This window comes from Epinephelus lanceolatus, chromosome 14, assembly GCF_041903045.1.
Source record: "Epinephelus lanceolatus isolate andai-2023 chromosome 14, ASM4190304v1, whole genome shotgun sequence".
NCBI classification, from domain to species: Eukaryota; Metazoa; Chordata; class Actinopteri; order Perciformes; family Serranidae; genus Epinephelus; species Epinephelus lanceolatus.
In genome coordinates, this window is record NC_135747.1 from 38961123 (window position 1) to 38978082 (window position 16960).

The 16960-nt window shown below is 40.6% G+C and overlaps 2 protein-coding genes across 2 annotated transcripts; both read right to left on the reverse strand.

The window, feature by feature from the left end:
* Positions 1-1037: 1037 nt before the first annotated feature.
* LOC117250076 (olfactory receptor 6N2-like) lies at positions 1038-1967 on the reverse strand. The gene has a single exon (XM_033616065.2). The coding sequence runs from the start codon at positions 1962-1964 to the stop codon at positions 1038-1040; it is 927 nt and encodes a 308-aa protein (XP_033471956.2). The 5' UTR covers positions 1965-1967.
* Positions 1968-6289: 4322 nt separating this feature from the next.
* Positions 6290-7225, reverse strand: LOC117250083 (olfactory receptor 6N2-like). Its single transcript, XM_033616078.2, has one exon. It carries the CDS (start codon positions 7214-7216, stop codon positions 6290-6292), a length of 927 nt encoding a protein of 308 aa, XP_033471969.2. The 5' UTR covers positions 7217-7225.
* Positions 7226-16960: the final 9735 nt, after the last annotated feature.

Sequence of the window (16960 nt, forward strand, 5' to 3'; positions counted from 1 at the left end):
TGGGAGGAGGTGAGGGACCTGGATCATGAATAGGGGGACACTGGCCCAAAAATAGGTTAAAACCACTGCTCTACGTTATGTCATCCTAAAAATAAAAAAAAATCTTACAACCAACATATTAAATCATTTGTGCTTACTGGTGTCCTAGCTCTGACAGAGCACCATTATTATTGTGGAGGTTATGTCAATCTTAAACGTAGTACATAGCCAAGATAACTGCTGGGAAAAATATATTTTTATGCCTCTACAGTAAAGTTCAGACCGTGTACCAGGCGTTACAGTATACAGTGTTCATTATGAGCACTACATTGTAAAATACATAGAATAACACCACAGTGTTTTCGACATTTGAAATCCTTTATTGCCATGTTAATAAAATGGTCATGAAGTTATAAGACACATCAACAAAAATGAGATGAACAAAACAGTGAAAACTGACAAGATAAAAACTAATGGAGTAAGGGAGCAGAGTTAAATACAACCAGGGTCTACTGTGGGATAAATGTATGATTTCAGAAATGATTTATAAAATACAGAGTCAGCTGAGTGGATGTCCTGTGGCAGATTGTTCCAGAGGCTCTCACAGCTCATAGGGACTCTAACGTTCATGGATGACACAAGTAAAAACCCATGCAGTGCATCAAGACTCAGCAATCTAATTTCAAATAAAATCATTTTTAAACACAATATAAACACTGTAAAGAGGCAAAAGCAGCTGTAATGTGATTCTTTCTCTTAGTTCTAGTTCTATAAACTTCATAAATAGACACAGAACATTAATAATGGATATAATAAATAGGGTTCTGCATTTGTACAGTAAATTCAAAGCAGTAAGACAGTAATGAAACATAAAGAATGAAACTACTGCAACAGAGTAACTGCAGAAAATGTCATCAGTTATCTCATTGTTAAAGCTGACAGTGCTCATTACTGTGCATTATTAAGTAAAACAAGTCCTAAAGTTAAACACTTTCCAAGGATCAGAGAAATCACATCTCTGCACTGTTAAACAGAAGAAGAAATCAGTGTTGATAACATTAGTTCATCTTCCTATGACATAACAACTGCTTGAGGTGTTTTGAAATTTCTTTCATTTTTAGTCCATATATGATTGGATTAACAAGTGGGTGATACAAAACCAGCTGTAAAGTCATTATTAAATTTGCAAGTTTTGTAATATCAGATTCCAGTCGAGCTATAATTACATTATATGTGCACAGCAAGGAGAAGTTGATCAAAACCAACAGGTGAGGTAAACAGGTCTCTGCAGCTTTTTTCCTGACTTTTCTGCAGCTTTGATAGGTTATTCTGAATATTTGTGCATATGTGGAAAGTATAAAGAGCATTGGAAAAAATGAAACATTGAGCAAAATTACCAAACCCAATATTGTCAGTGCTCTTGATGTGCTGCAATGAAGTTTGTAAATTGAGTTATTACAAAAAACTGCTTTTAAAGTAAACCTACAGAGCTTTTCATCGAAGGACATTGTTGTGTGTGCCACAAGCTGACAAGCAGGAACAAACCAAGCTAAAGCCAGAAAGATACAGACAGTTGTTTTTCTCATTATAGTTGGATATTGCAGAGGTTTACATATAGACACATACCTGTCATAGGCCATGGCTGACAACAGAAAGAACTCTGCGCCGCCTAAAGTATAAAACAGAAAATACTGGAGGAGACAGGCTGAATAAGATATGATCTGTTTTTCAGATAAAAAGTCAGTCAGAAGCTTTGGGTAAATAGCAGTGCTGAAAAGAACAGAGTTGATTAACAAAGCTGCAATGAAAATGTACATAGGCTCATGGAGGTTTCGGTGAATCACAATAAGATACACAATAGTAGAATTACTGCAGATTATTAAAATATATACTATAAACATGATCATAAAATAAAGGAATCTGTATTTGTGAACTTCCACATGTCCACCTAAAGTTATATATGTTACATTTAATCCTTCATCCATTAAGATAGTCAAAAATTAACAATCACTTAAACATGCAGATAATATAACAGACATACTGAACCTACAACTACAAGTAAAGAATTCACTCTCTGAACATCCATTTAACAATCAACCTGTATTTGAATGTGTTATTCATTCACAGTTACCTGACTTCATTAAAAAATGCAGGTGGTATGTGTTCACCTCCAAACTCCACAGGCTGAGTTTGTGACATGTTTTTATCAGACTGCTTCATCCTCCATAGATCTCATTACACCATTCACCAAAGGAAACAGTAACACGTGACAAACTTTGTCAAACGCTGTAGCCCAGAAATCAGAAGCCATAGTTGACCTTTTTTTACTGTAGAATGTGCATATGTAATGTTTTCTGTGTCACTATAAAGAAAAAAAAAGTAGAGCATTTTAATTATTTTCAACATTTATTGTTTTGGAAAGTGACTTTATTTCCTTCACCAAGTGGTGTCTCCTCATATTGTGTCACAGAGTGCTTTTTTATTTGTTTGGGCACCCCTGGTCAAAATTTCTTTTACTGTAAATTGTTAAGTAAGTAGAAGATGAAGTGATTTCCAAAAGACATGAAGTTAAAGATGAAACATGCTTTTCAACATTTTAAGCAAGATCAGTGTATTATTTTGATTTCGTACAATTTTTAGAGTGAAACAAGTAAAGGAACACCATGCAAAGGGTTTGGACACCCCAAAACATTTGAGCTCTCAGACAACTTTTACCAGGGTCTTGTTAGGGCTCTGGCTTGTTCACAGTCATCGTTAGGAAAGACCAGGTGATGCAAATTTTAAAGCTTTGTAAATGCTCTGATTCCTGAGACCTTGGCCTCTAGTTTCCCGGCACGGCGCAGGGTGGCGAACCCCACGTCGAGCTAGTTTCGAGCAGCGCAACCCAAGGTGCACTCAGTTTGGTAGTTTGGCAGACCGAGGTGCGCTGAGATGGGTGTGGCGGCGTAGCAGGGGGAGGTGTTGACAGATCCAGCTTGGCGCAGTGACAGTTTCGTGCCAAAAGGCTTCGCCAAAAGGTGCACTAAAAGCTTGCCAGCTGAAACCAGGTCTACTGTCAGCGCAGGCGGAGCGTAGCCGGTGTAGCGGAAGTTTGGCTGACCGGCGGACAGTGCGCACACCTCACCAAAATCTCACAGGCAGGTTTCCAGAATGTCAGGTACATTAACAATGCAATAAATACCTCACAAAAACCACTATTCAATGCAACTATCTGCAGTCAGCACATAAATGTATCTCTGTATTGACTGTCCCGTCACATCTGATGTCAGATCAAAGGGTATTGGCACGGTTTGGCACGCATAATGGAAACCCAACCTGATCTGATTAACACAGCTGCAACTAATAAGTTGGAAGCAGTGGAAAAAACTCTCTCTTCAGAAACACTTGTTCCAGGAATGTACAGGAAACACTTTGCTGTTCTGCTTAGCTGAGGGTATTCTTGTTCGTGTTCCCTCCACCAACTGAGGGGATCCCCTGTGAGAGGTAAAGGGGTTTCTTCTTTGAACCTCTTGATCTCAGCTGCAGTAGCATCATGTGCAGATTTTGGACCAGCATTGTCATTGGCAGAGGTAAATGTAGGTCCAAGCAAATTAACCAATGCACTCCGTGGTCTCTTAAGAGGAGGCTGAGGGACAGGAGCAGGACCACCCTTGAAGTTGGGGAATTCCTTCTCCTCCACTGGACTTGCTCCACTTGCTGCTGAAAAACATTAAAGCATCAGATAAAACTAGTGTTACAGCAAGCCAAATTTTAACATCCAAAATTCATCATATTGCACATTTGTATTTTGTAGTTTACCCAAGTGCAACAATTAAAAACTAAATGAAAATATTTTTCATTTTGTATATTCATTTAATCAGATTTACACTTACAGTTATAACTGTAATCTAATAAAAAAGCAGTCTAATTAATTACGTACATTCTGTTGCTTCTTTATGGTAGCCACGAGAGCATCGGTCAGTCTGGAGTAGATCTCACTGGTCTCTTTCTCTGAGAGAAAGGGTAGATCCTTGAACCTAGGATCAAAATCTGATACCATGTACAGCATCTTCCTCTCACTGGTATATCTTTTTCCCAGATCTTGTGTTATAGCAGCCTTCATTATCTGTGTGTCATCATCTGGGCTTTCTTCTGTACCCTTGACAAGCTTGGCATGAAGTGGAACAATGATGGACAGTGTTGACATGCTCTCCTCTGACATCACCAATGTGGCATCCTTCATTGGCTTGAGTGCCTTGAGCACACCCTCTGGCCAGGTGATGTCAGCCTTGTTCAATGTGAAGATTTCTTTTTCACTCTTTCTGACTTCTGTTAAAAGCAGTGCTGCATAAATAGCTGGCTGCTGTTCTAAAAATCATTTCGTATGAGCTGTTCCATCTAGTGACAACGTCTGTTATCAGTCTGTGTTTTGGTAGCTGGAGCAGTTCTTGTTTGCACTTTAGCTGGTGGCTAGCTATGGTGCTGCATCTGAAAAAGGTTGTCACATGCCTCCTGCTGAGTCGTCGCACCACTGTTGGCAATTTTAATGCTCTCTGCGAGGCGAGATTAAGACTGTGTGCAAAACACTGTATGTGAGTCATGCCTGCAAGACCGCTGTGACGGTCATGTTGGACGCATTGTCTGTAACAGTGACAGGATCTTTTGCATCCAGTCCCCATTCAGTTATAGCCTCACCCAGTAACGCTGCAATGTTTTCTCCTGTATGACTGTCTTGCATAGCTCGTGTTTGCAGTACATGGGACTCTAGCTTCCACCTGTCAGTTATGTGATGCGCTGTTATGGTTACATACGATTCAGTGGCCCTCAATGTCCAAGCATCGTATGTCAAAGCAACTCTCTCTGCTGAACTGAGAGAGTCCAGCACCCTGGCTATTACTACCGTGTACAACTTAGGCAAAGCGATGTCAGTGAAGTGTTGCCGGGAAGGTATGGTGTAACAGGGCTGCAATGTTTGGATCATATTATGGAACCCCTCATTCTCTACAACACTAAGGGGGTGCATGTCTTTGCAAATGAAATAAAGTAGTGATTGCGTTATCTTGGTTGCACGAGTTGAGGTCGGTGATAACTTCGATGTGTGGACTTGTTCCAGAGTTTGTTGAGAGGGGTCCATTTGTTTCACGTTAGCCATGTACATCGGCATGGAGTCTGGCCATGTGTGTTCGCAGATTTGTCATGTTGCCAGAGTATTTAACTCTGGCATGACACATTTTACAAAACCGCATGACTCTTGTCGCTGTCTTTATAGCCTTCCTTATTTCGAAAACCGAAATGATTCCACACATCAGCTTTGTAGCCGGTCTTAAGCGCTCAGATTCAGCCATCGGTCACCTGTGTTTGCTAACACGAGACTCCAGAGTTTGCAGAGGCTTTTACACTCATGAGATCTTATTGTTTCGGTGGAGTGGAATAGTCAAACAGCTGTGTGTCTGCTGGTAGCTAGTGGTAGGAGGGTTAAATACAACACACAAAATAACCACTGCCAGAAATGCATTAAAACTACTGATTAAAAATTGATATAGTACTTTTGTGAATTGATACAGTATTGCAAAATGAAATATCGCGATATTTCAACGTATCAATATTTTCTTACATCACTAGTAAAATATATAGAATAACGCCACAATGTTATCGACGTTTGAAATCCTTTATTGCCATGTTAATAAAATGGTCATGAAGTTATAAGACACATCAACAACGAGATGAACAAAACAGTGAAAACTGACAAGATAAAAACTAATGGAGTAAGGGAGCAGAGTTAAATATAATCAGGAACTACTGTGGTATAAATGTATGATTTCAGAAATTATTTAAAATAAAATACAGTCAGTTGAGTGGATGTCCTCTGAGAGATTGTTCCAGAGGCTCTCACAGCTCATAGGGACTCTGACGTTCAGTTGTGACACAAATAAAAACCCATGCAGTGCATCAAAAGTCAGCAATATAATTCTAAAAAAAAATCCCTTTAAACACAATCTATAAACAGTGTAAAAAGACAAAAGCAGTTTTAGTTCTAGTATTTATATACTTCAGCAATAGACCCAGAATACTAATAATGGATATAATAAATAGGGTTCTGCATTTGTACAGTAAATTCAAAGCAATAAGACAGTAATGAAACATTGAGAATGAAACTACTGCAACAGAGTAACTGCAGAAAATGTCATCAGTCATCTCATTGTTGAAGCTGACAGTGCTCATTACTGTGCATTATTAAGTAAAACAAGTCCTAAAGTTAAACACTTTCCAAGGATCAGAGAAATCACATCTCTGCACTGTTAAACAGAAGAAGAAATCAGTGTTGATAACATTAGTTCATCTTCCTATGACATAACAACTGCTTGAGGTGTTTTGAAATTTCTTTCATTTTTAGTCCATATATGATTGGATTAACAAGCGGATGATATAAAACCAGCTGTAAAGTCATTATTAAATTTGCAAGTTTTGTAATATCAGATTCCAGTCGAGCTATAATTACATTATATGTGCACAGCAAGGAGAAGTTGATCAAAACCAACAGGTGAGGTAAACAGGTCTCTGCAGCTTTTTTCCTGACTTTTCTGCAACTTCGATAGGTTATTCTGAATATTTGTGCATATGTGGAAAGTATAAAGAGCATCGGAAAAAATGACACATCTAGCAAAATGACCAAACCCAATATTGTCAGTGCTCTTGATGTGCTACACTGAAGTTTGTAAATTGAGTTACTGCAAAAAATTGCTTTTAAAGTAAACCTACAGAGCTTTTCGTTAAAGGACATTATTGTCAGTGCCACAAGCTGATAAGCAGGAACAAACCAAGCTAAAGCTAGAAAGATACAGACAGTTGTTTTTCTCATTATAGTTGGATATTGCAGAGGTTTACATATAGACACATACCTGTCATAGGCCATGGCTGACAACAGTAAGAACTCTGCACCGCCTAAAGTATAAAACAGAAAATACTGGAGGAGACAGGCTGAATAAGATATGATCTGTTTTTCAGATAAAAAGTCAATCAGAATCTTTGGGTAAATAGCAGTGCTGAAAAGAACAGAGTTGATTAACAAAGCTGCAATGAAAACGTACATAGGCTCATGGAGGTTTCGGTGAATCACAATAAGATACACAATAGTAGAATTACTGCAGATTATTAAAATATATACTATAAACATGATCATAAAATAAAGGAATCTGTATTTGTGAACTTCCACATGTCCACCTAGAGTTATATATGTTACATTTATTTCTTCATCCATAAAGATTGTCAAAAATCAACCCACTTAAACAGGCAGATAAAACGATTTAACAGTCAACCTGTATTTGAATGTGTTATTCATTCATAGCTCTGATTTAACTGTGTTCACCTCTATACTCCCCAGGTTGAATTTGTAACATGTTTATATCACACTGCTTCATCCTCCATGGATCTCATTAAACTCTTCATCAAGGAAATAGCAACATGTGACAAACTTTGTCAAAGTCTGGATCCCAGAATTCAGAGGCTTTATGTCAGAGGCCATATTCTCTGAGTGTTTTAGCACACGTGCTAATTCGCAACACTTGTCCACAGGAGACTTTTGAAATGATAATAATAATAAAAGAGAAAAGAAAGAGAAAAAATTGCAGTGTACAGTAACATTAAAACAGTAAAAGAGAAGCAATTGTTCAGATTAAATACATACATTAGCTACAAAGCAAAGGCAACATGATCAAGCAATCAACCACTTAAAACTATTCATGTGAGCACTTTTGATTTTGGCCATTGTTTGAGTCTTTTGTTAAAAGTATTACTGTTGGTCTCTAATTTTAGATTAGTGGGTAGAGAGTTCCAAAGTTTTGCCCCCTTTACAGAAAGAGCAGACTGACAGAATGAAGTCTTGTATCTTGGGACAAGATGTATATTGTATATATTGTATATTGAGATTATAGGTTTTAATGTGGTTGAAGAAGCTTGTGACCATGATGTGAGGCAATATGACAAATGAGAAAAAATCATTGCATGCATGTACAGTTTTGCAGCTTGATGTGACAGGTTCCTTCTAATAAAACAAAAGCAGTTAAGATTTGGTCTAACCTTGTTACAGATGTACTTAACCTGACTATCAAACTTTAAGTTCTTGTCCAAGATGATGCCTAGGTACTTGACTTCATTCACTTCATCAATGATTTCCTTCTTAATCCTGACCTCAAATACATCACATGCGGGTCTGTTATGCATGGAGAAGCACATGGATACAGTTTTTTAACATTAAGAGTTAGATGGGATAACTCGAGCCATTCAGAGATGTTCAATAAAGCCTGCGTCAGATGCTCACCTGCCAGGCTGGGTGTTTTAGTGGACACATGGATGACCATGTCATCAGCGTACATCTGGCAGTTGACATCTGGACAGCAGCTTGGTAGGTCATATACACTGTGAACAACAATGGACCAAGAACAGACCCTTGCGGTACTCCCATGCTGTTTGCATTCATATGTGACTTCACCCCATTGACCCTGACACATTGCTGTCTCCCCCCCAGATATGATTTGAGCCACTTCAGAGCTTCAGGTGACATTTTGAATTGATTTAGTTTATTAAGTAGGATACTGTGGTTAACAGTGTCAAAGGCCTTTTTTAGATCCAAGAACACTGCTCCTACAACATTTTTTTTATCCAGAGAGGCTTTGATTTTCTCAAGCAGATGACAGTTTGCTGTTTCTGTGGAATATTTTTGTCTAAATCCAAACTGCTGTGGATGAAGCAGTTGGTTAGAGTCTAACGTCAGATTTCCACTGGATGCGTGTCCGTTGTGGAACGGCAGCGCTGGTTATCTGCTGCATGCTCCGCCGTCCGTCAATACCCACCAGCTGCATTTGCTGTGCAGAGCGGTGCAGCTCCGCCGGAAGACATCTTGGTGCACCTCCATGATTAGTATCTCCTCGTCCATGGTGTCAACGGGGTGAAATGACGTCTGAAAACCTCTGACCTGTTGACTTCAGGCCTGCCTCTGCCCATTATGTAGTTTTCAAGGTATAGTGCAGGGAAATATGATCCGCCGTGAACACTGTATTTTATTTTGAAAATTAACCGGATATTTTATTTCGTTTCTGTGCACGACTTCCTGCCCTGCACGATTTGCTCTGTGCTAAATTGCTACGTTGTGCTCCGGCGTCCGGCAAAAATAGAAGTCCTGCGTATCTGTTGCGGAGGGCTACGGAGCGCCGCAGCTGTGACAGAGCTGGAACGCAGCACAGCCGCAGCCGGTGGAAACACACACATTGACTAGTATTGAATCCTATCGTCTCCACTGCCGTGCCGGAGCGGAGACGCAAACAACACACATCTAAGCCTTAAGTGTTTCATTAACTGTTCAGCTACAATCTTCTCCAGAACTTTTTAGACTACAGGGAGGATGGCAATAGGCCTGTAATTACTTGCTAAGTCTTTGTCTCCTGATTTATAAACTGGGGTAATTATTGCAGTTTTCCAGCTCTCTGGGAAGATTTTTGTTTGTATTGACAGGTTTACTAAGTAGGTAATTGGCTTCAAACGACAGCTCAGATATTTCTTGATAAATGCAGTATTTAAGTTATGGATATGCTTAGACATGGAGTTACTCATGTTTGCAATCACTTTTTTAACTTTATCATGGGATACCTCTTTTATGTAAAAGGAGTCTGTGTGATCATGCTCAAATTCTTCAGGAGATGACTCAGTAGATTTAAAATTACTTGCTAATTCTTGTACAGACTCAATAAAAAAACTATTAAAACCATTTGCAATAGACTCATTACTATCAATAATTTTATCACAGACTTTGAGGCAGTTTATTTTAGGGTGCTTTTGCTTACTTGAGTTGGTTAGTCTATTTATATGTTGCCACAGTTTAAAACTGCTGCCATTGGCCTCTTCAATGAGTTTGATGAAATGATTAGTCTTAGCTTTCATAATGTTTTCATACAAAATGTTTGGACACTCTACTAAATAAATGAGTAAAGAGACCGAGCAACAATTATCAGATTTATCTGAAGAAAAAACAAATAGTAATGCAAATAATTATAGCAGAATGCACAGTACCAGTACAAACAACTCACAGTAAATGATACCAATATGTACAGTACCAGTACAAACAACAGTAGACACAGTGGAATTATACCAATATGCACATGTAAACAGTCCCCATTCTAGAATAAACGGTACCGTATGGAAACGATGTGGCCGGTTGGAGCTCAAATTGAATGAGAAACAAAGTCCAGTGTTCACTGGACAGAAGGAAGGGAGGGGGGTAATCACTGTCCGAGGGCTGCCGTAGAATGGCAACCAGGATGTCAGCCGACCAACACTCGCTACTCGCTCCCTGGATGCGGTGATTTGCGATGCTGGCCAGCTAGGAATGAACTAGCAGCCAGTACAGTACAGTTCTCTCTGGTCTAGCTAACATTTAGCCGTGTTACTTACTGATCCATTAGAAAGAAAGCTAGCTGGACATCGGTGTTGAAGCCTCTTTGGTCACGGAGCTCCCTCCATCTCTTGAACGCCTGACTGAGGTTTACTCTTGTTTTTCCTCTTCTTTTATCACTCTCCTTTTTGCTCTTCTTTGCCTCCTCACACAGAGGAGCTCCTTTTCTTTTGCTAGGCCGTTTTTCACTTGTCTCCAAACTTTGTCTGTCTGCCATTGTGCTCATGACTCAACTATCTCATGCCCAACTCCTCATAAGGACCAGCTCTAGTCCCTGATTTGCTGACCGACCAGTTTCACAATACATGGCGTGTTTCCTGCCGTAAAGCAGATTTTTCGCAAAATTACGGCACCAGTGGCAGAAGCTTATTACACAGATTGCAGAGGCTCTAATGCTGATAGTCTGATTTTACTGTGGCCACTACCCTGTGCAACCCACATTATTTTCATAATGATATATTTAGGAAAAGATGCTATCTGTTGCCTCTTTAAACAACAACCGTACAGCATTTTAATTATTTTCAACATATCAAGCGTAGCATTAGTTCTGGCAGGTCACGACGTCATGCTGTTTTCTCTGCTCTATCTGGGTTTCTTTTGCTGCTTCGCTCCCTGCTATAGCCCTTCATGATGGCTCATGAAGGGCAGGAAGGTGTGCTCTTCCTGCCTCAGGCTTTCCATGTAAGCACGTGGAAGAGCAGGGGGTCCCAGATCCTCTTGTCATGCTGGTCTGAACTTTATTGTATCCATTTGCCTACTCTGCTCAGTCTGGGTTTTCTTTTGCTGCTGCGCTCCCTGCTTCAGCCGTTCATGATGGCTCATGAAGGGCAGGAAGGTGTGCTCTTCCTGCCTCAGGCTTTCCACGCAAGCGTGTGGAAAAGCAGGGGGTCCCAGAACAGAACCCTACCGCCAAATGTAATATAACTTGTGCAAGTAAATAGAGATTATTTTTGACGAAGTGGTCCTGACTGAATTATAGTTTTTGAAAGTGGCTATATTTCCTTAACTGAGTGGTCCCTCCCTCATACCGTGTCACATAGTGCTTTTACATTTGATATGGGTGCACAGACTGCACCAGTATTACAATCATATTTAGAATTACACTACTATCTGTTCCTTTGTTTAATTTTGACCATTGACTCCATACTATATACCTTGCCATCTGAAAGTGACTTAACCAGCTGATGTTACGCAACAACCAATGGGAGATCCATGAAGACTAATGAGCTAAGTTACATCTAGCTGGCTAACCTTAACTCAGTCTATGGTTTGCGCATTGGCACCCCCTACATACCTTTTGCTAGTAGAAAGTTTTCTGTATCAGTACATCTTATATTGTTGGGAAAATCAACAATATTTGTCATTGTACATAAGTTAATATCATTGATCATGTCATATGATGAAGTAATTTGGCAAACTAGCCAGCTGACACATCAACTGCAAGAGAAGTTTGGTAGTGAAAATGACACTGGTTACTTTGTAACACTGTAATGTTGTGTGTCCCTGTGATCCTGGGAGCTGTGTTGTCTGGGGCTCCAGGTAGGGTCTTCCAAGGCAAAGTGCTCCCAGGGGAGGGGCCAGACCGATTCAAGAAGACCTCGATGACACAGCACATTCAGGAAAAGAGTACATCACCCGATATGGGGACAAAGGGGCCCCCCCTCTGGAGCCAGACGTGGGGGGGATCCTCGTCTGGCAGCCAGGCCTTGGGCCATGAATGACATGGAGTCACTGACCTGTGGGCCCAACGCCTGCAGGGACTGGCATTGGGACTGGGTGCATTGTGTGCCAGGCAGCAGGCAGGGGCAGGGACCCAGGCATGCAGACCCCAGGTGTCACAGACTGACCCACTTTAAACCTGCAATATCTGTTTTGTATGCAGGCGGGTGCTGTGTGGTCTCCTGGTTACAGCGGCTCAAACACACTTGAGCCAAATCAATCAATCATCATGTCAGCATGAATTTATCATAATGCTTTCATCTGTTTTATCAATAACCTAATTTAACAACTTGTGATAATGGGACTGCACTGTTATGAATTTTAACAAATGTAGTGACATATTTCAGTGTTGTGGAAAATTGCTCAACGTGCCCACGCTAGCACACGTCACAGGTCGTCAGAGGTTGCTCAGCCCTGGATGACATCATATTTGCACCTGTCATGAAATGAGGCCTGGTTCAGACCGATTTCCGCTCTGCGTGAAAAAACTAACGTAACCTAGTCACAGCAGTGAGTTTTAAAATCCTGTCTGCTAGTTATTATAAACCACTGTGCAGTGTTTATGTTTCTGTTAAGCCCTCTGACGCACAGATATTTCACTAAAACAGGACTTCCTGGATTTAATGTCCCAGTAATACAAGTCCACCAACACAGTCCTCTGATGAAGTTTCTCTTTATGCTCCTTATGTACTTATTTTCCATTCATACTTCATATTTCATCTAATTTGTTACTCAGTAACAATGATGCGGCCATCTGTTTTTCACTGCTTAAAATCTAAAACATACCGCAATATAACAGCATGTCATTAATACAGTTCATAGGTTGCACGATCATTTGTGATTCACACCTCCTCTCGTGTTCCATGTATGTATGTACTGTTTCTGTTTTTACTTTATTTCACAATATAAAGAACATTGCATTATCCATTCCTGTAAAATCCAATGTGGATTAAGCAGAGACTTTTATTTTGTAGGGTACAGAATGACATTGTGAAATGTGAAATGACCTACACCACAAATTTTACTCTTACAGGAGATCAAAGAGGTCAAAATATGGTGACAAAAACAAAAGAAAATGCATCTTAAAGGTGATGTCAGGGACTGTGTGTGTGTGTGTGTGTGTGTGTGTGTGTGTGTGTGTGTGCCTCCAATTAGTAATGATGCAACTATTTAGATAAAAACAATATGCTGTCTGCAGAAGGCCACAGCTGATGTAAGGACACTGTAATGAGGGTCATTAGTGTGCAGCCTCATCTGCGGTGGCGGCCTCAGGGGAGTGGCCTGACTGCAGCCAGCTAATACAAACAGCTAATTATGACCCAGTGGTCACAGTGTGGCGGCCTCACAGGACCTCTGCCATCAGAAACACATATCACACATCACAAACACACCAAAACACTTTGACAGTAACAAGTAATAAAGTTAGTATCACAGTCATTATGTCAGATGGTCAACAGGTCATTATCTGTTTGTCCTCTGAGAGCAATTAAACACTTCAACACAACTTCAGCCTGTTTACAAACACTGTTCAACAGCAAGATAATATGATATAAATAATTTGATAAAATATAACACTTGGAAAGCATTAACTGTTTGTTTTGTTTTTTTAAACAATCTACAAAGTTAAATGAATAAAGTGAATGTGAATGCCTTTTATTTTGGTTATTATTTATTGTTGTAGTTATCATTGTTGGTAGACGAACACTTTTAGGGGGATATATTGTTATCTTAGAGTGAAACCCAGTCTCACTCCGAAGTTGTCGAATACTGGCCCTTTGGCAATGACTTCTGGCATCAAACACAAAAGAAAAAAGTCTTTCATGTCGGCATGATACGGGGCCAGTTGCCATTATTGTTTAACAGCCCCCACCGGCGTCAGGGGGAAACGCAGCCGGACAACAACGAAAGTAAAAGGGGCAAAAGTCCAAGTAGGGCATGCCGGAGAGATGGTGAATAGGTCCAACAACCACTGACTTTCACTCAGGAGGCTGATGTTCACTTCCTGCATGATTATAAAGCCAATCCCTGTTTGTTTGTTTTTGTCTAAACCTAAACCTAACCTTGTGCATATGTTGTTGAAGGAAAATAACTCAACATAGTGCTTTTATTTTGAAAGAGACTGTATGCAAACTGTACATTTCCTGTGAAAAAACAGAAGTGAATTTTCACAGAAGACAATGCATGTAACAGGCTGAAGTTGACACGCCGTCCCAGAATGTCAACAACCAACACACCCAGGGTACCTTGGACGTCATATGTCATCGTGTAAAGTCCATGACCAAACGTTGATATGTGACGAGGTCAGAGTGAGAATGTGTTGTAAAATGACCTGTTTATATCTACATAGGGTGAAAGTCCTCATCTACGAACGTCACCATGTTGAACCGTTTCAACAGAAGCCCAGAACGGACAAACCAAACACCAGTTCTAGATAGGGACATTCATGTTTTCACATTGACCACTGTAGTTAGCAGCCCCTCTGTGCTGAGCAGTGTCAGAAAAACACTGATTTTTAACATGAAACTGATTTAACTGTGGGTTGTTTTTTTTTACCGGTTTAAATCAGCTGGTCTGTTTGTTTTGGAGAGGAAGAGACCTCTGTGGATAATTCAGCTCCTGAACAATGAACATTAAAGGAATTCTAACCAGGAGAAGTGTCAGCTGGTTTCAATGTGCAATCCTCGCCACTAGACGCCATATCCCTCATAATGCTACGCACTGCTCCTTTAAGCCTGGTATACACTGTGTGATTTTGGGTTGTCCCAGATGAAAGAGAACCAGCATTATAGAAACATGGTGATATCTTCGGTTGCGGCTCTAAAACGGTGGTCCTACATCACACAGTGAGAGAGGTTCAAGGACGGATGTTTTGGGATGACCATCTCACTGTGCGACTGCTGATACCATCTATGTCTACTAACCAACTAATAGAAATGAAGCATGAAATGACACACTGATCAGCATGACAATGCTCAATGCTAGTAGATGCTAATAAATACACTTCGAGTTCTTGTTGAAAAACTGTGATGTCAAGTTGGCCTCTTTCCCCCGACCATGACCGCATCCACGTTCTCCTCCTCCTCTTCAGACTTTTTCACACATAAAAGGCTCGTTTCCACTGAAGAAGTTCCTGGTACTATTTGGGGGGCAGGAACTACTACAGGAACGTCCTCTCGCTCGGCCCTCTCAACCACCGTGTCTCCACTGAGAGAGCGGAGTAGGAGGAAGGTTCCTGCAAAGTTACCGGGCTCTAGATGTGACGTAATCGTTGCGCGACCATTTTGACCGGGGCGACGTAGTGGCTTAGGGACACTGTTAGCTGTTAGCCGATAGCGGTGTCTGTAATAACTCACTAAACTCACAAAGTGGCCCGTGAAAAAAATATTTTTTCCAGCGGATGTCTTAGTTACAACATGATTGAGCTAACTGGAGTAGTTTCATGTCGTATCCGACAACGGGAGGCTTTTAACAGATGACGTCCTGATGTTAGCTTTGCTGCTGCTGTTAGCTGTCCCTGTCAGCTGATGCTTTCTAGACATCATGATTTCCCAAAACTGAATAAATACCACACATAGCAACACAAAACTGCTTTGCTAGCTCAATCATGTTGTAACTAAGATATCTGCTGGAAAAAATATGTTTTTCACGGACCGGTTATTGAGTTTGTTTACATGGCGGTGGAAGCTATATGAACGAGCTAACCCTCGTCTGCTGAGTTTTAAAAATGCCGGCTATTTTGTTGCTTTCTGTTGACGTCACATTCCGCCTTGAGTATATCCAATCAGCACCAAGTAAACCCAAGTAAACCCCAAGTCGGGGCCGTTCTGAGTACCTACTCCGAGGCAGGGACTTGTTGAGCCCCTGTAAAAGTTCCGGAACTCTGTCCTGTGATTCAGTAGGCGCTGTCATCGTGCAGTCTGTTGTACCCAAGTTTATTTGAAGTCTGTAGGAGGCTTTATTCTGCAAAAAGAAACATTTAAGAAACACTTTGTAACTTTGAAATAAGATGTAACATAACAGTTACTATTTCTCCTACAAATAAAAAGTTTAATGAATTAAGAAATATCATCACATTCAATATCATCACGGCTGGGATTCGGTAGTAGACATGAAGCCACAGACCGAAGATAATTACACCAAGGGGCAAGACAGAGCCGCCATGAAGTCCCGTCTTTATGCCTCCTTTGCATTTGACACAGAACCAAATGACCGTAGCATCATGTCGCTCCAGTGTGTGATGTCAGACAGCATGCTGGCCATGATAAAAAAAATCTGCATAACAAAATGACTTTGATGATCATCAGTATAGCGGGAAATGTATTCAATTATCTGTCACTTCATTAACTGACTCATAGTCCCAGCTGTACTTGGACATTTTCATATGTTTGGTGGGCAAAGCCAGAGTGTTTTTTCCCCTGTAGCAGGAAGATAATCGCTGTTCCCAGACCTTTCTTTAGCACTGAAACGCCAATTGGAGATAAGTCTGGCTACATGAGATTCTCTTAACAGTTATTTGTGAATTTTCACAGCAAATGTTTGATGTTGTGGGAAAAAAGCTGCACAAAACACGTCTCCTCTGTTGGCGGCCATGTTTTCTTACATCTGCCTGGATGTGTGGCATCTCTCTGTTTCTGAAGGATCAGCATTAATCTGTATGGAGGTGACCCAGTGACCATTACTCTGTCGTAACCCCCTACACACACACACACACACATACACACACACACAAACACACACACCCACACACACAGATGTTGCAGTAGGATTTAATGAATCGCAACTACAGTTTCTGTGTGTTGGCCTCTTAACACTGTGGTGCCTGCTGCTGCTGCATGTCTG